Genomic DNA, 19,839 nt, shown 5'->3' with positions numbered 1-19,839 from the left:
TGTGTGGGCAGTTGCTCCATCTTATGGGAAGTAACTGTAGGTCTTTTCCTCCTCCGTTAATACCGCCGCAAGAGATATCCACTCTGGGCCACTTTCATTTGTCCCACTTGTACTACTGAAGAAAGGGAGGATGAGGAAAATGCAGGCCATCGCAAGAAGAAAGCGAAAGCTAATATCGCTTCTAACTGAGCAACAGAACACGCTACCTACAGTAAGACCTACAGCAGTATATCGGAAACTGAAGAACGCTAATGCCATTTGGTAGGGGTACTGAAAGGAAAGTCTGTACTCGATTGCACTGAAGAATGTTTTGATGAACAAGTACTGAACTTGACTGCCAGTGAAAGTGCCCAATATGCTACACAGACCAATAATCACAGCTTTGATCCATCGAACGCGTAAACTTCGATATGCTCGTAAGGTGTGTGTGACAGTGTAAGGGCCGCAACTGATACCTACAAATTAAGTATCACCTTCACTTCAATGATGAATCACATCCGAACAGAATCCAAGCTGACAAAAGGTATGAACTGTTCAAGATTTGTCGCATGATGGATTCGCTGAATAATTATTTCATGAAATTTCAAGTTTTTTTCTGATAGCCTGAGCAATGATGAGCTGATGATTCGGTATTACTGACATCATTACCTAAAACAATTTATTCGCAGGAAACTAATGTCATTCGCTTTCAAACAGAGGCCATGTACTGTTTCTGTCGTCTGCTGCCTCACAAATGAAAATATTCCACTGCTCCAGTTTAGCAGGCTGGTGGCAAGGGCATATAGTGCTCAACCAACTGCTGCTTCTGATCCAAAAAGGGTAGGACGTCCATCATATCCGAAGGCATCCACTGCAAGTGTTCCAGTTGAGATCAGGATTTCTCAAACAGGGCGTGTAACCGAAAGCGCGACATTGGAAAAAAGAGATAATGTCATATTTGCAAGAGAAATTCAAAGAAGAAGTGCGATATGTGCAGTGTGCGACTCTATATCGAATGCGACGTTATCTGGCACAAAAAGTAAATGAAGATGGAAAACGAGTGGCATGTGTCACGGTCCCCATTTGGCGCTTGACTAAAATACAGAATTTATTTCGAGGTTATTTCATTTTTTTATTTTACAATTCTTTTCCCAGAACGTCAATAAAGCTACCTAAAAATAAACGTAGGTCGAAGTAAAATCATTTGGCAGTTATGGGTTGATACGATCACGATGACAGAAACAATGATGATTATCATTGTGATGATGGTGATGATTTTGATATACTAAACATTAAACAAGTTAATAATTGCAGTATCTGGCGAATACTGTAGTTCTGCTTTAGTCTGTTATAATAATTTCTTTTGTGTGGAAAAAAATGGTTCAAATGGCTCTGAGCACTATGGGACTTAACTTCTAAGATCATCAGTCCCCTATAACTTAGAACTAATTAAACCTAACTAACCTAAGGACATCACAAACATCCATGCCCGAGGCAGAATTCGAATCTGCGATCGTAGCGGTCGCGCGATTCCAGACTGTAGCGCCTAGAACCACTCGGCCACCCCGGCCGGCTCTTTTGTGTGGCATTTTGCCCCATAACAGTAGGAAGTTTACCCCAGGCCTGGGTGGAATTCCATTTTCTTCATTTTAAACATTTCGTTAATTATAATTTTAAAACATCATACAGGCAATCTTGAACTCATGATACAGTGTAAAGTATGCTCCTAGGTGTATTGTGTACAATTTTCAGTGTCATGTAACCAGAAAATCAGAAGGGAAAAATTAAAAAAGTGCTGAAAAATAAGAAAACCTAAACTTTATACATAATATGTAGATTTTTTTAAAAATTGAAGTAAAAGGAATTCTGCATGTCTGAGCACAATGTTTCATCCATACAGCTGACTGTAATTGATACTCTTCGCACTTTTTAAATTTTATGGTGCTAATCTAGGCATAACACATTCCAGTCATCATGTTAAACGTTTCAAGGATCGTGGAAAATTTGAAAATCACCGTGTGAGATGCAGCAAACGCCATGTAAAACCATAAAAGAGATGACACACGACGTAACATAGAAAACAGGCTAGCACAGGCGAAGACGGAATTTTTTGCCAAAAGAAGTCTACTATATTAAACATCAACTTTTCATTGCGAAAGAAATTTCTGAGAATGTGTATTTGGAGTGCAGCATTGCATGGAAATAAATCATGGACTATGGAAATACTGGAACAGAAGAGAATCGAAGAGTCTGACATGTAGTACTATAGAAAGATGTTGAAAATTAGGTGGACCGATTTCTCATACAACGCTTAAGACATCATGGCATAACTTCCATGGTACTAGAAGAAACTGTAGAGGACAGAAACTGTAGGGGAAGACAGAGACTATAATGTATCCGACAAATGGTTCAAAATGGTTCAAATGGCTCTGAGCACTATGGGAGTTAACTGCTGTGGTCATCAATCCCCTAGAACTTAGAACTACTTAAACCTAACTAACCTAAGGACATCACACACACCCATGCCCGAGGCAGGATGCGAACCTGCGACCATAGCGGTCACGCGGTTCCAGACTGTAGCGCCCAGAACCACACGGCCACTCAGGCCGGCTATATCCGACAAATGAGTGAGGGTGTTGCATGTGCCTACTCTGAGATGTAGAGGTTTGCACAAAACAGGAATCCTTGGCGTGCTACATGGAAATGTAAATGCCGTGTGGCTAGGGCCTCCAGTCTGGTAGACCGTTCGCCTATTGCAAGTCTTTCGAGTTGACGCCACTGCGGCGACTTGCGTGTCTATGGGGATGAATTGATGATAAGGACAACACAGCGCCCAGTCCCTGAGCGGAGAAAATCTCCGACCCAGCCGGGAATCGAACCCGGGCCGTTAGGCATGACATTCCGTCGCGCTGGCCACTCAACTACCAGGGGCGGACGGGGCGCTACATGAAACCAGCAAAAGATTGGTGATTCAAAATGGCGACCTTCTGGCCTCCGAGCCGTCATACTCACACAGCCCACTCGTCTCTAGTGTTGTCAGATGACGTCAGTCACCACCACCAGAATCCGAGGCAGGACGTTCCAGACAGTCGCAAGTAACAGAATGTTATACGAAATGTAGCAGAGTGTCTCCCTACACTTTGTTTAAAAGCTTAAGCTCGGTAGCTCGGTGTTTCTAATTTCCAGAGAGTCGAACTGGCGTTCTTCTTCCGACTGGACAGGATGTTAGGTTTCTCCGCCAGTGTTTCATGTCGTACTGAAATAGTTGCTGTTTTTCCTTCCTCTCTATTCTGTTTGGCGAATCCTTTTTGTTATACGGGAGCCAAGGTAGCCCCTGAGGGCCGGCAACCCATATTACACTACAGAGGACGAGGTTGTCTATGCCCAAGGCGTACCAAAGGCACCAGGGTAAACACCGGCTATTTACATTAGAGATAATAGACATTCCGAGCAATACTTCCAGCAGGGGGAGCTCGAGCCATGGCCTGCAGGAAGTATCACTACACCAACACCAGATTGGCTGCAGACAGCTATTTAGGGGCTAGAACCAGTCCCGAATTTTGGTCCCCCCTACCCTCCATCTCTACACCCTACATCTCCTTTCCCAAGGTGGCTTCCATCAACTCCCCCTCCCAGATGACGCCCTCTCTTCCTCCATTTATCCCTCCTATCAACTCTGATCCTCACTCCCCCTCCTTTCCTCTGTCCTTTTCCCGGGCTCCCTCTCCCCCCTTCCATCCTCTTTCTTCCACACCTCCCCTCTCTTTGCCCCCTTCTCTCCCCCGAGTACTTTTACATTTCCCTCCACTGCCTCCTCTCATTCCGTCTCGCGTCTGCCCTTCTCCCCCTTTATTAGTCCTCTCCCTCCTTGGTTCCCCCCCCCCTTTTTCGTTTTTTCCTCTCCTCCCTCCTTGTTTTTCCCCCTACTCCAGGTCCCCCCCCCCCTCTGCCTTGGATCGGGAGTGCCGTCTTTGTGCCGCCTTTTTCGTGCAGTGGTTTACAGTGTGTTTTTCCAGTGCGTGCTCCGTGTTGTGTCTTTTGGGAAGTGTAGTGAACAGCCCTCATACTGTCGCTGGGTGTGCTTTTCTTTTTTTTATCACTTGCGAACAGAAACCAGACTGTCGCCATGTTTTTTAATTGTGTGTCTACTATGTTACTTGTCTGATTCCTGTGTATTTTATCAACATTGCCAACCCCTTTTGCTTTCTGTTTTAACTTTCCGCATTTGTACGCCATTTTACACTTTAAATCACCATTTTATCGCCTGTTTTTCCTTGTTTCTTTCTTCTTCCTTTTTTAAACAAAAGTCTGTAGGCTGTAGAGCAGCGTAGTAAGCTGCTGCCAGCCCATCCCCTTCGGGGGGAATTGAAAATCAATAAAGAAAAAAAAACCGAATTTCAATTCAGATGCCGACCTCGTGTACTGCGTCCGTTGAAGTTTGCGCCTTAGTCTCTGAACTGGACTGTTACCAGTGTGTTTTTGTGTGTTACCACGAACCTTTGTGGAAAATTAGCAGTGAACTTTGGTTTCGTCTCAATTAGGAGTTACCTTTCGTTTGTTGTTCTGTCACCAACCTTGTGAACTTACATCAATAAAAGTTGTGTTTGTGAAAAATTGCGAATTGTCAGTCACAACACTCTTCATTCAGGGAGTTTCCGTGACGTCTCTGAAACGTTCTGCTTCGTACAAGCATCCACAGTGTCGTATCTGAGACTACTGCTTGGTAGTGTGTTGCTTCTGTTTGGGGTACACACACACACACACACACAGGCTTCCTCTGGCAGTGGTCATTTGCTCGGAGCTGGCGGTCCGTCCCTTTCAAGTTGCTAATACTGTTGTCCAGCACGATGCCAACTGCTGCGGTCTCTGGGTCACCTTGGGAGCTGTTTATCAATTAAGATACATTTCCCAAGGCGCGGCCCTTGGCCACGCATGCGCAACTTGTTTGCGATACGAGGCACTGCTGGGTCGGCTCCTGGTGTAGTGTCTCTTTACGGCAGACGCTATCGTGTGGCCTCAGACCCCGAACTACAAAGGAGACACCTGAAGACTTACGAGCTCCCTAGAGGCCAGTGAGATGAGCAAAGCATAGGAAATTCAGATGGAAACCTGTTTTCATGAATTTTCACACTATATTCAAACGAAGTAGTAAAACATTTGATTACCAGTTTGGTAATAATGTTACCAGCACTCTTGTGTTCGGCTGGTTTCTCATATAATTGTTTTGCTAGTTATAACGTTATTTTCAGATACCGTCTGGATACGACTGTAAATGTCAGAAGATGTGGCATAGGAAACGGTGGGGGTGAAAAGTGGTTGGGGATTGTCTAGGCGTTAACTCTTAACCAAACTTAATTGAATTTTGAATTTTTGTTCTACATAATTACCCTCCTTAAAATTAAACAGTATTTACAGCAAAATTGAAATTTTCAATATACAATTCAGGTTTTATTCGAAAATTCTTGTTTTGTAAAGCGAAACAGAGGGATATTGTAGTAAAAATAAAGAAAGCAATACAGATCTATCACATAGCACTAGAAAAAGCAATTTTCTCAAATAATATCAATAATAACAGGAAATTCTTCCCATAGATCATGACGAAAAAAGTTCTATTGCATACAAAATAAGAACAATAACTATAAATATACATTTTATGTTTGTGCATGTAGACTGTACTTGCATCGAAAGTAATTGCTTTGCTTACATAGAATGGCGGAAGTTACGCGAGTAACTAATTTTTATTACTTCTAAAATGCAATTTATTTTCTGTAAGGATATAAAATAGACAATGGACTAACACTGAATTATGTGCAGTTCTAAGTATGTGCGCAACAAACAACAAGAAACAAAACAAAAAAACAAAGAAAACTCGTGGGCTCGCAGTTCCTCTCTCCACCATTCATTTATGTTTCTTTCCTTACCAACGGTAAACCTATCATGTTCTACGTCATTTGTGTAATGCACCAAAATTACCGAGTCGTAGTTTTCGCAGAGCACAACTCAAGGCAACACAGAGAGACAAAATTCACAGTAAAGCCAAGTGTATGTACAATCTGCTGCACCCAGATCATAAGAACAGTAAAATAATGAAATCCTACAGCAATGGCGAATATAATACCACTAGGCACGCTTCGAACAAATAGAACTTTTTCAACTGTATACAGTAGGCCCAACAGCAGCTAAGTGTTTCACTACCGAAATTATTAGGAAACTTAATTAGGACAGCCCAGATTCATACGTATGCAGTACAGGTTAGCACTGGTCTTACCAAAACACACACTCCAGCTGTCATATCCAAAAACTCACCGCAGAAACTAACTGCTCACTCCTGGCTGCACTGTGTTCCCCGCGAGGCCATGCAGCGTCCGCTGCTCCATCCAGCATGATGCCCCGTGTTGACAGCATCTCATCAGCAGTCTCGGTCTTCCATTCACCAGGCAGCCTCGCTGCTCTGCCACACGCTTCCCATTTCGTCTGTCCGTTCCGTACTCCAAGTTGCTAGTAGTGTCCTCCTTCAGTGGCCGTCCGAACTCTGTTCGCCCCACCGAGGCTGCTGTCTATCCAGTGGCGACAGTGGCTGTCCCACCCCTCTTCACGTCCAGAGCCGTGCTGACATCGGCTACTACCTTGGCCAGGCGCGCTGTAACAAACGACATGGGCAGGCTTGACATTCATGGCCCGCCGCTGCACTGACGGCTTGTCTGTCAATGTCCATGGTTGCCAGCTGCTCGCATCAATAAATTGATGCCGCTACAGTCCGCCCACACCTCACCTAACTTTGGCGTTGCCTCCGCAAAACTGACCAATATCTTAGCCCCCAGCGGCGGCGTGAACACGAAGAGCCGGGTTTATGCCGCCTGCTAGGAGGGAGACACAGAATTCAACTGCGCCGTGTATTGCTAATTGATAGCACCAATATATATATATATATATATATATATATATATATATATATATATAGATATTACAATTTCTATTTTTAGATCTGAAGACAGTCAGTTAACACGATAGAAAGCGGTACTCTGAAAAGATAATTGTGAATGTGCCAGAAAACAGAAAACATTCTAACATTATTTTGTTCAATGCCCATTTTCTCGGAAACGTAAGTCTGATTTTTGATGTTGTGATCTGACGTAATTTCAATTCCTTTATCTCAGTCTTGCAACAATACCGCTACCACATTCTGGCCCTTTGTTGATAAATTCTTGTTGGCGGAACGGACTGAGTGGTTCTCTCTTCGTTGACAACAGTTTCCTTAGTTTCTTAATACGTACGTGTTTTGCTTGAGTGACTTCACTTTAAATCTGCGAAGTGCAGCTGTCATCTTTATTACGCGCTCCTCGAGAACTTCTATTTTCTTACCTGTATAGATATCTCTAACAAAGTTCAACACTTCAGAAGCGATTCAGTCGCTTCGTTCTGTCAAGACCACTAGGTGTAGATTTTATTATGCCAGTTTTCCAGTATTCCCCTTCTTTCATTCAGAGTCGAAAAATCCTCGCTGGCCTCCATCAGCTTAACGTCATTTTCTACTTTTACTGAAGACTAGGAACGACTAGTGTTGTTTTACCATACATTTGCATGTGTATTAATTTAATATCTTTTTATTTCAATATCGGTTTATGTGGGATCACGTGAGCCAGAGACAAATGGTCATGGAACGAATAAGTTCATAATTTTCGGAACCGTGAGCCGTGTGCAGGACGGCGTTGTGGGCGGAGTGTAAGATGAGGTTGCCAGCGGCGATTTAAACTCATAAATTCAATGAAAAGACAATGTTTGCGCTTCTTCACTTAATAGTTTACATTGCATGCCTCCAGGATGGATGCACCCATTTCATATCCCAGTCCCAAGTGTGACCGGGATGGTAGCCAAAAGTTGAAAGATTTTCGAAAAGGAAGGCGAGTGCGAAATGACGGAGATTGGGCAGACCCTTGTTACAAGTCAGCAGTAGAGATGGCCTGAGCCACCTGTCACGGAGAGGGGGGGCGGGGGGGAGAGGCACTCACATAGTTTCTCTCACACATCTCCTGATCGATTATTCGAAGAATGCTAAGTAAGGGCGCATGTTAGAACCGGTTCTGTACTGCCCTTAGACTTTAGTCCATAAATTCAGAGCTCATGTAGATGCAAGAGGTAAGATCGTAAGTTGAAACAAAAAAATAACAAAATGTATTAATTTGCAATGGTGCATGTTGCGACTGACAGCTGTGGTTGTGCAATCCCTCCCCCCCTTTCGCAAAGGTCTATGGGGTGCGTACGAGAAGGTATCCTGTTAAGGTCATATAGTCTAAAGGGTAACAGAGTTTGATGAACATTACACTTTCTTTTACATTAACCAGAAATTTAAAAAAGTATATACATAAAATAATTTTCGGGTCTCTACAACAGTTGAGTTCGTTGATATGGTGTTCCCCACCTGGTTGTTGGTGATATGGGACTTCGTTAAAGTGAGCTGCTTAGGTTAGGCAATATCTGAATCATTTGTACGATTAACATTAGAGAGAGCCTTGGGAAGAATAATACAATTAAATGTAGTATTTGAATTCTGAAGAGTAACTGTAAAGACGACGTTTTATTTTAATTTTGTCAATTAAAGTTCATCAGAATTCTAAGGGACACAAAAACAGAATCAAAATGAGTGTCAGTGTATTCAGTTTGAACAGATCCAAAAATTATAACGTTCTTAGATTAGGGGGTGCAATTTAAGTATTTATTTGCCAGTGCTCACTCCATGATATTGTTGCATACGAATCAAAATTTTTGGTAGAAATTCACTAACGTTGTAAATCAGTTGTCTACATCATAAGATCCTTGATCATTACAACTCCCCTTATTCAAACTCCATAAAAAATAAAATAATAAAGTAAGAATTAATCTGTTTTCTCGTAGCACTAACAGAAGATACAGGGCGACGCGCGAAAATCCGGCCCTGAGTCAGAATGCTCGCCAATTACGCACGAATTGCCGCCCGCCAGATACAACAACAAATAAATAGACACGTGATAATTAGATAATAAAGAAATGAAAGAGAAGGTTATGCAGAAATCTATGTTTACTGTCTAGGTCTTGTCTTCTACATTACATTGCATTAGGTGCTGAAACTGACCTCCTTGTGCTTCAGTGCACTTTTGCTCGCTCTCTAACTTGTTAACATGCTCTTGCGCAACTCTACCGCATCACTTCGCGAAATTTCGTTACGAATATTGTCCTTCGAAGTTCTAATGTTACTGACTTATTTGTGTACACATTTCCTTTTAGGTTGCTCCACAGGTAAAAGTAACAGCGAATGCGGCGACCACAATCCTTTGCTGAGAGTCCTTTCTTTTTTGAATATTTCATTAATTCGTGAGACTGACACGTGTGAAGTTTGACAGGTCGCCCCACCCTGTTGGAAGACAACATACGTACGTTCGAGGGGGCAGGGAGAGGAGCAACTTTAAGTGATATTCCTCAAAAATATATACACACTAGTGTTTACTGTTGTTTCAAAAACTATGGGACCCACACTCCGACTTGACTGTTCTGGGAGTTTACATGTCCTGTAAGATGGAATCAGGCCTCATCACTCATGAAATACAGCAGCGGATCCAACACTGAGATAGCTACGCACAGTAGTTCACACGTAGCGCCTTATATTCCTTCTTCAGTTCTTGGACACATATCGTTCTGTAGGGCTTCATTCCTCTGTGGTGTAAAATACGTTGACAAGACATACACAGAACGTTCACTTGTGGCGGCGAGGTACGTGTCGACTTCTTTGGACTCTGGATCATTTGTGTTCGAATATCCGCGATCGCAGTGGATGAACGAACGGATGCGGCATTTTTTTCACCTCTCTTTGTACCAAGTCCTGTGTACTCCTCTTTGCTGATATGGAAATTCCAGGAAACTTCTATGCAAAAATGTCCCACGTTTCCTTAAATGAAACAGTATCCATGTACGCCCCCACTGTTGCGATTCTTTCTTGAAGAGGATACATCTCGCTGGGATATTTACTTCACACGTCTTAACCAAGTCGCAACGGCTTTCGTACTGACATACAAAACGCAGTCGTAACAGCTCCGGAACAATAGATGACAACTGGCAAGTGACAATGAGCAGTGTAGTACTCGGGGCCGGTTTTTCGTGCGCCACTTGTGGAAGAGAAAAAACCATTGTGAACAATTCTTTAAAATCCGTTACAATAAAACTTAGTATTCAAAATTAGATTAGTATAACTGCTACGTAAAAAGATATCACTGTAAGCTCTACGTCTGAGAGCAGCTCTTGCACACTACGTCCTAATTACGTATTTGCTGGGTGCACTCCAATCTCTTGTCTTCTCCTACAATCTTTACGTCTACGGCTACATCTAGTACTATGGAAGCTGTCCTTGATTTCGAAACATAAGTCTTATTATCGTTTGCTTTTTTCTTGTCTGTGATTTCCATAGCTCCGTTTCCTTGCGGTTCTGCGGAGAACCTCCTCATCTTTAATCATTGTACCCAATTTTCGACATCTTTCTCTAGCATCTCATGGAACTTCCATACTTTACCAGAGATTATGTCTGTGACTGAAGAACATTGTTAGCGATACTCATTTCGTTAGATTTCTCTGTCGCCTTTCAGCATCAAGTGCCCCATTCCATGAACCTCTAAGGCAGCAGCAGCCACTGCCTCCGTTAAAGTTGTTGTTACATATTCTGATTTCAGCGGCTTCTTTGATGACAGGGTCCCAGTAGATAAATGCACGGCATAATACTTCCTTTTCGTCAAACATAATCGTATGTTTGTTAATGTACCAGATGTCTTAGTGTACAAACTGCCCCGCAGCGGAAGTGCTGTGGAGACCAGCAGCCGGGTGCGGATCAACGAGGAGTGGCAGCTGACCATCAGCCCCACACGAAGCTCCGACAGCGGCGAGTACTCGTGTGAGGCAGAGAACGTCTTTGGGAGTGACCGCGTCGTGTACTCGGTAACCGTACGAGGTGAGCTCCTAGGGTAGATGCGACGCTTTGTAAATATCTCTAGGCTAATTGCACAACTAAAATAAATTAAAACTTCCTACTTCTCTATCTCTATTTCTGTCCCACGATTACTAATGTCTGACTCTACCAACATTTTCATGCTGTCACAGAAGCGTGGAACAGTGGAGGTAAGTATCGGTACTTCTGTAGTGGTGGTAATTTTCCTAGTTCCGGCTACATTTATGAGGTGGTATTTAAAAGTTCTCGAAAATTGTTACGCTCCACCTAACTCTAAGCAGTCCTCTGAGGAGTGCCATAAGGGTCAGTCCTGGGGCCATTACCGCTTTACTTATTTGTCAGTGATATCTCGTCTACTCTGTTCTCCTATAAATATCATTTCTAAGTTGATGACTTTCAGCTTTACCTGAGCACGATACCTGAACATTTTCAACTCTGCGATCATCCAGACGAATAATGATCTGTCTTCCGTAGTGAGGCGAGCACAAAACCTGGGAATTAAAATAAATGCAAGAAAGCCCGATATAATCTTAGTATATCATCACAAATTAATAATTTCAGTATTCCATTAAAAATTGCGTCCTTTTGTTCTCGACGGTATTCCAATAACATATCACAAAACCATGGGCTACTTCGCTGGACGAGTATCACAACTGGGCAGAAAATACTGTCGCCAAATGCAGGGGAACGCTTGATTGCTTCTATGCCCTCAAAAAGCTTCAGAAACTGCTTCCACAGAGTGCGAAACGTGAACTTGTGCAATAAATCGTCCAACCGATTCTCCACTATTGCGATGTAATGCAGTTCGGCACAAGAAATGGAAACACTAGTCGATCAGAACGAAGCAAGATTCTCGTGTGCGTTACATCTGCAACATCCATCAACGCTTCATAATACCAGTTAGGTTGCGGCCAGACAATATGGAGTACCATACACCTGGGTCCACTTATCGGCTCTCGAGTGCGCATTCTTTTAGAACAACTATCTTCAAACGGTAATCACCAGAAAAATCATAATAATGCAATTCACAATTTCTAATTGTACACTAAATCTACAACAAGTATAAATTTCCTTGCCTATTGTAATCACTGTTTGCCAAACACTACCACTTGGTACGAACCATGAATACTGGCACACAACACGACACACAAAAGCAAGAGATATTTTCAGAAGCCCTTACCTTCGTTCTTATTGTCGGCTTTATTCTTTTTTATTTGTGTGGTGGGTTCCAGGTCTTCAGTATTCTCTTTACTTGGAAATTAATAATCCTCCTAAACATTAAACAGGTTACATATACGAGCATTAATTTTATTATCTGGAAAATATATTCTTTACATATACATAAATTTCTGGAACATCGAGCCCCACGCTGGGCGCCAGTTTTCGCGTAACTTTTTGAAAAGAGAAAAATGTTCCGTTAATTTGGAACGAAAATGTTTTGTTAAAGAAAATCTCTTTTACGTTCATTAAAAGCCACGGCTAAATTTTATTTCTCAGGGCGCTATCGCCAGAAACATCATACGTATTCCAACGTGAAGACATCCGTCATACTAACGATGGATAAAAAAATATCTTTCTTCAGTGTTATACGATAAGCCAATTAAATATAATACTCAAATAATTATTTCTCTGTGTGAGGCTCGATGCTCCAGTATAGCTGCCTACGTGCAAGGGCAGCGTACACAATTAAAATAATTCTTTCCAATAAAACTGAACCTCTGGCCAAAAATGAAATGGAAATTATCATGAGACGCCGTTTTACAATTATTAAGTTTAAATCCTTTCAATACTTTCATAATTAAACGACTATTTAGAAGTTTTTATCAACTTTAACAGCAATGGCGTCGCTTCAACAATGCAATTACAAATGATCAGGGCAACATTTAATTGTTGCGTAATTAATTAAATAAAGGGGGCAGGGAAAGTACTTCCTTGCTACTAACAAAAACACATACTGCATTAGATACTGTCATATATATTTTGCACAAATTGTAATTACACTACATCTGAGTAAATTAATTAACTACAGACCGTGATCTATGTGCGACATTCAGCTAGGACGTCAGAACCAAGACGACGAAATAACAGCAGAGAGAACAAAGAAACAAAGTTTCTTTCTTTTATACTACTTGACAAGGATTATGCTTGTTATAATTCTCAGAGCGCATATATCGCTTTCATTTTCGTTTAATATCGATTATTATATTTTATATTCCTTTTTTAAGAAGTGATGCTATAAAAGGCAGCCTATATATTGAACGTATTCAGTTCATGAGAATTTCTGTGGCAGTTGGCAGTTACGCAGGTCACAGAAACCTGCACCAAGTTGTTATGGATCTTAAGAAAATGTTTTACCAACACCACAACAGACATGCGATTTAAAACTCGCTATTGTTGAATTTATGAAAACATTAGAACATCCCACTATTCACACTAAGGCATTGCAAGGTACCTTCTTTCTGATTTGATGGGTATGCATTTAAAATGAAAATCTCGTTGTAGAAGGGACACATTCCGACAAACACAGTGCAGTTCCCTAAGCTCTCTGACGTTAAGGAAAACGCGAGGTTTGGGGCATTTATTTTGGCCTTGAAAGAATTACAGTGACAGTTTCGTTAACGAATGGTTCAAATGGCTCTGAGCACTATGGGACTCAACTGCTGAGGTCATTAGTCCCCTAGAACTTAGAACTAGTTAAACCTAACTAACCTAAGGACATCACAAACATCCATGCCCGAGGCAGGATTCGAACCTGCGACCGTAGCGGTCTTGCGGTTCCAGACTGCAGCGCCTTTAACCGCACGGCCACTTCGGCCGGCTTTCGTTAACGTTTTGAGGACACTGCCAATTTTACATCCTTTTTCAAGCTCTTTTCGCGACCGTTGAAAAGCGCCTCTGTGATGTGCACATATAAAAAAGGTTTTATTTACTAGGTAATTCCCCTTTTAAAGGCTTTAATGTTAAAACTGTCCAGGACGTCAGGTAGAATATGCACGACTCCAAAATGAGGTTGCTAAAGTGCTACAATATTTTGATCAACACATGTGTGCGAAAGACGTTTTTTTCGATTAAGAAGGTAAAGAAGTTACGACTACGTGCCAAACTGATTATGGAAATCTGTGAAACGGTCTACCTCTGCCCGTATGCCGACCGTTTGAATCACCACAAAATTAATTATCTCTTCAGCGTGCCAAAAATAATTAAATAATAATGAAATTTTGTTTTGTTTTTGATTCATGTTACTGAGAAATGTGAAATACAAAACCAACTCGCATGCAATGCGACTGCACCGACATTCAAACGCGCTCGTTCGTTGTTTCCCCTCTTCCCTCCTCGAGGTCTGACAGAACAGCCTGATGGGGTGGGGGGGAGGGGGGGATGTGCATGCCAGGCTTAAGCACTATGGCACTCGTGCCAGTGCGATGCTCGTCAGCCTAGTTCTTGGGCACCCCTGCAGTAAAACCAAATGCTTCCGTCTTTGCACAGTCTATAGCTGTGTATACCTGTTTAAATCTACCTTCCTGTAATTTGTATTTATTGTTGTATTTTTCTTGAACGAATGTAAACTGGGAATGTGTGCAACATATAATTTATAGGGTGCCTGGTTACGTGTAAGACAGGGCCCCATAATCTTGCCAATTAAATAAATCAATAAAAAATGTGGTGTTCCACACCCCTCATCTACAGAACAGTCCTCCTGGAAGCAAATACTCCGATCCCAACTTTACTGACATACGTGAATGCATCCTGGAGGCCCTGTCTTTTTTTCTGTGTTTAGTACCCACTGCGATTTCGCTTGAATCTTCTGCACTCTATCAATCTTTACCCTTCAACTTGATTCTCGACTTGCGGAAGGAGCCACACAGAGCTAAGTCTGGTGACCACACCTGATGGGTAACAATTGACATCTTGCTTCTAGTCCAAAACTGCTGAATAATGTAGACCGCTTGCAGTCGTGCATTGTCATACTGGAATACCCAATCGTTAGGATGCCACTTGACATTTTCTCATCATTTTCTTCCTCAAACATCTTGGAACATCGCGATAGAGTTCTCTGTTAACTGTCAGACGAACTATTTATGGATAATACTGTCAATATATTGTGTGATTATAATTGAAGTGCAGGTACGCACGGAGGCCCCCCATGAACCATGGACCTTGCCGCTGGTGGGGAGGCTTGCGTGCCTCAATGTTACAGATAGCCGTACCGTAGGTTCAACCACAACGGAGGGGTATCTGTTGAGAGGCCAGACAAATGCGTGGTTCCTGAAGAGGGGCAGCAGCCTTTTCAGTAGTTGCAGGGGCAACAGTCTGGATGATTGACTGATCTGACCTTGTAACACTAACCAAAATGGCCTTGCTGTTCTTCTACTGCGAACGGCTGAAAGCAAGGGGAAACTACAGCCGTAATTTTTCCCGGGGGTATGCAGCTTTACTGTATGATTAAATGATGATGGCGGCCTCTTGGGTAAAATATTCCGGAGGTAAAATAGTTCCCCATTCGGATCTCCAGGCGGGGACTACTCAAGAGGACGTCGTTATCAGGAGAAAGAAAACTGGCGTTCTACGGATCGGAGCAGGGAATGTCAGATCCCTTAATCGGGCAGGTAGGTTAGAAAATTTAAAAAGGGAAATGGATAGGTTAAAGTTAGATATAGTGGGAATTAGTGAAGTTCGGTGGCAGGAGGAACAAGACTTTTGGTCAGATGAATACAGGGTCATAAATACAAAATCAAATAGGGGTAATGCAGGAGTAGCTTTAATAATGAATAAAAAAACAGGAGTACGGGTAAGCTACTACAATCAGCATAGTGAACGCATTATTGTGGCCAAGATAGACACGAAGCCCATGCCTACTACAGCAGTACAAGCTTATGTGCAACTAGCTCTGCAGATGATGAAGAAATTGATGAAATGTATGGTGAGATAAAAGAAATTATTCAGGTAAGGGATACGAAAGTTTAATAGTCATGGGTGAATGGAATTCGAGAGTAGGAAAAGGGAGAGAAGGAAACATAGTAGGTGAATATGGATTGGGGCTAAGAAATGAAAGAGGAAGCCGCCTGGTTGAATTTTGCACAGAGCATAATTTAATCATAGCTAACACTTGGTTCAAGAATCATGAAAGAAGGTTGTATACATGTAAGAACCCTGCAGATACCAAAAGGTATCAGATAGATCATATAATGGTAAGACAGAGATTTAGGAAACAGGTTTTAAATTGTAAGACATTTCCAGGGGCAGATGTGGTCTCTGACCACTATCTATTGGTTCTGAACTGTAGATTAAAACTGAAGAAACTGCAAAAAAGGTGGGAATTTAAGGAGATGGGACGTGGATAAAATGAAAGAACCAGAGGTTGTACAGAGTTTCAGGGAGACCATAAGGGAACAATTCACAGGAATGGGGGAAAGAAATACAGTAGAAGAAGAATGGGTAGCTTTGAGGGATGAAATAGTGAAGGCAGCAGAGGATCAAATAGGTAAAAAGACGAGGGCTAGTAGAAATCCTTGGGTAACAGAAGAAATATTGAATTTAATTGATGAAAGGAGAAAATATAAAAATGCAGTAAGTGAAGCAGGCAAAAAGGAATACAAACGTCTCAAAAATGATATCGACAGGAAGTGCAAAATGGCTAAGGAGGGATAGCTAGAGGACAAATGTAAGGATGTAGAGGCTTATCCCACTAGGGGTAACATAGATACTGCCTACACGAAAATTAGAGACCTTTGGAGAAAAGAGAACCACTTGTATGAGTATCAAGATCTTAGATGGAAACCCAGTTCTAAGCAAAGAAGGGAAAGCAGAAAGGTGGAAGGAGTATATAGAGGGCCTATACAAGGGCGATGTACTTGAGGACAATATCATGGAAATGGAAGAGGATGTAGATGAAGATGAAATGGGAGATATGATACTGCGTGAAGAGTTTGACAGAGCACTGAAAGACCTGAGTCGAAACAAGGCACCCGGAGTAGACAACATTCCATTAGAACTACTGACAGCCTTGGGAGAGCCAGTCCTGACAAACTCCACCGTCTGGTGAGCAAGATGTAGGAGACAGGCTAAATACCCACAGACTTCAAGAAGAATATAATAATTCCCATCCCAAAGAAAGCAGGTGTTGACAGATGTGAAAATTACCGAACTATCAGTTTAATAAGTCACAGCTGCAAAATACTAACGCGAATTCTTCACAGGCGAATGGAAAAACTGGTAGAAGCCGACCTCGGGGAAGATCAGTTTGGATTCCGTAGAAATGTTGGAACACGTGAGGCAATACTGACCCTACGACTTATCTTAGAAGAAAGATTAAGGAAAGGCAAACCTACGTTTCTAACATTTGTAGACTTAGAGAAATCTTTTGACAATGTTGATTGGAATACTCTCTTTCAAATTCTGAAGGTGTCAGGGGTAAAATATAGGGATGGAAAGGCTATTTATAATTTGTACAGAAAGCAGATGGCAGTTATAAGAGTCGAGGGGTATGAAAGGGAAGCAGCGGTTGGGAAGGGAGTGAGACAGGGTGGCAGCCTATCCCCGATGTTATTCAATTTGTATATTGAGCAAGCAATAAAGGAAAGAAAAGAAAAATTCGGAGTAGGTATTAAAATCAATGGAGAAGAAATAAAATCTTTGAGGTTCGTTGATGACATTGTAATTCTATCAGAGCCAGCAACGAACTTGGAAGAGCAGTTGAACGGAATGGACAGTGTCTTGAAAGGAGGGTATAAGATAAACATCAACAAAAGCAAATCGAGGATAATGGAATGTAGTCGAATCAAGTCGAGTGATGGTGAGGGAATTAGATTAGGAAATGAGACACTTAAAGTAGTAAAGCAGTTTTGCTATTTGGGGAGCAAAATAACTGACGATGGGTGAAGTAGAGAGGATATAAAATGTAGACTGGCAATGGCAAGGAAAGCGTTTCTGAAGAAGAAAAATTTGTTAACATCGAGTATAGATTTAAATGTCAAGAAGTCGTTTCTTAAAGTATTTGTATGGAGTGTAGCCATTTATGGAACTGAAAGGTGGACGATAAATAGTTTAGACAAGAAAAGAATAGAAGCTTTCGAAATGTGATGCTACAGAAGAATGCTGAAGATTAGATGGGTAGATCATGTAACTAATGGGGAGGTATTGAATAGAATTGGGGAGAAGAGGAGCTTGTGGCACAACTTGACTAGAAGAAGGGATCGGTTGGTAGGACATGTTCTGAGACATCGAGCGATCACCAATTTAGTATTGGAGGGCAGCGTGGAGGGTAAAAATCGTAGGGGGAGACCAAGAGATGAATACACTTAGCAGATTCAGAAGGATGTAGGTTGCAGTAGGTACTGGGAAATGAAGAAGCTTGCACAGGATAGAGTAGCATGGAGAGCTGCATCAAACCAGTATCAGGACTGAGGACCGCAACAACAACAACCCACGGAGGTGCAGTGTGGGCTGTGTCGTACAGCAGTGAAACTTGGTAGCTAATGTGTTAATGTGGAACCGATTACTGCTGGATTAAAATTAGTTCCAATTTTTGGCTACCAGGTGCTAATCTGGCGCTCTACAGCATATCTTCAATGTCTATGATTTAAACGGCAAATAATAATATAATCAACATTATACCTTTCTCACTTGTCTCACCTACTCTACCGGCCGAAGTGGCCGTGCGGTTAAAGGCGCTGCAGTCTGGAACCGCAAGACCGCTACGGTCGCAGGTTCGAATCCTGCCTCGGGCATGGATGTTTGTGATGTGCTTAGGTTAGTTAGGTTTAACTAGTTCTAAGTTCTAGGGGACTAATGACCTCAGCAGTTGAGTCCCATAGCGCTCAGAGCCATTTGAACCATTTTTTTCACCTACTCTGACCAAGTCCCATTCCTAATCCATCACAAACGGAAACATTTCTATATATCTTTTTTGCTTACACAGCTCCAAATTTGCCTCTGGTGGCCAAAATTGGAACCAGTTTTTTTTTTCAGCGTGAATCAATGATGCATTAGAATATCTGCCAAGTTTCGCTTCTGTGAGGAGCTGGACTTCAATTATAACCACCAGGTATATATTACTTAATGTTGCTTGATTTTTGGTTGGTTCAAATGGGTTCAAATGGCTCTGAGCACTAGGGGACTTAACTGCTGAGGTCATCAGTCCCCTAGAACTTAGAACTACTTAAACCTAACTAACATAAGGACATCACACACACCCATGCCCGAGGCAGGATTCGAATCTGCGACCGTAGCGGTCGCGCGGTTCCAGACTGTAGCGCCTAGAACCGCTCGGCCACTCCGACCGGCTTTTGATTGGGGAGACGAGGGTCTGTTCTACTGGGACGATTGGTGCTCTGTTTCAGGGTCATAGCCACAATCCCGATGTCCGCCACCAGTGACAATCTTTGAAAAGTGGTTCGTCTTGAGGCACCTGTGTTACTTCCCTGCGGCATTGCACGACGTGTTGCCTCGCCACAGTCCCCCTCACGTTCAATTGTTCTGACGTAATATGTACACGTTAATTTATCTTATTCCAAAGGTGTTGCAGGAGTGCCGGATGGTCTCACTCTACGATCTTGCAGAATCAGATCTCTCACTTACTCTACACGTTCTGCTGCGATGCTAGTTGACCAGCGACCGGAAAGACCTTGATCACCAGTCAATGTTCGCCCGTTTTTGAAACGCTTGCATCGGTCGTAAGTCTGTGTCTGACCTAAACCACTGTCTTCCTAAAGCTTGCTTTAACATTTGGTGCATTTCTCCACCAGAGTCTCGAAGTTTAAAACAAAACTTTATAGAGGCATGCAGCTCTTTCAGGCCAATGATATAAAGGTCGCAAACCCATGGAAACACGACAGTGAAAATATGCTCACTGACAGCTAACTAAATCGCTAAACTCGTAGCCACTTGCCGATTCA

The 19,839-nt window shown here is 42.3% G+C and overlaps 1 protein-coding gene across 1 annotated transcript in view; it reads left to right on the top strand.

Annotated features, from left to right (window-relative positions):
- Positions 1 to 19,839, top strand: part of LOC126235534 (Down syndrome cell adhesion molecule-like protein 1) — a 210,247-nt gene that overhangs the window by 103,224 nt on the left and 87,184 nt on the right. Inside the window, exons 8-9 of the mRNA XM_049944253.1 lie at positions 10,794 to 10,948; positions 11,098 to 11,115. Of these exons, the coding sequence (XP_049800210.1) occupies positions 10,794 to 10,948; positions 11,098 to 11,115 (173 nt within the window). The remainder of the gene's footprint in view (positions 1 to 10,793; positions 10,949 to 11,097; positions 11,116 to 19,839) is intronic.

Source organism: Schistocerca nitens, chromosome 2, assembly GCF_023898315.1.
Source record: "Schistocerca nitens isolate TAMUIC-IGC-003100 chromosome 2, iqSchNite1.1, whole genome shotgun sequence".
NCBI classification, from domain to species: domain Eukaryota; kingdom Metazoa; phylum Arthropoda; class Insecta; order Orthoptera; family Acrididae; genus Schistocerca; species Schistocerca nitens.
Note: the sequence above shows the minus strand (reverse complement) of the source record. Positions and strands in the feature narration are given on the sequence as shown.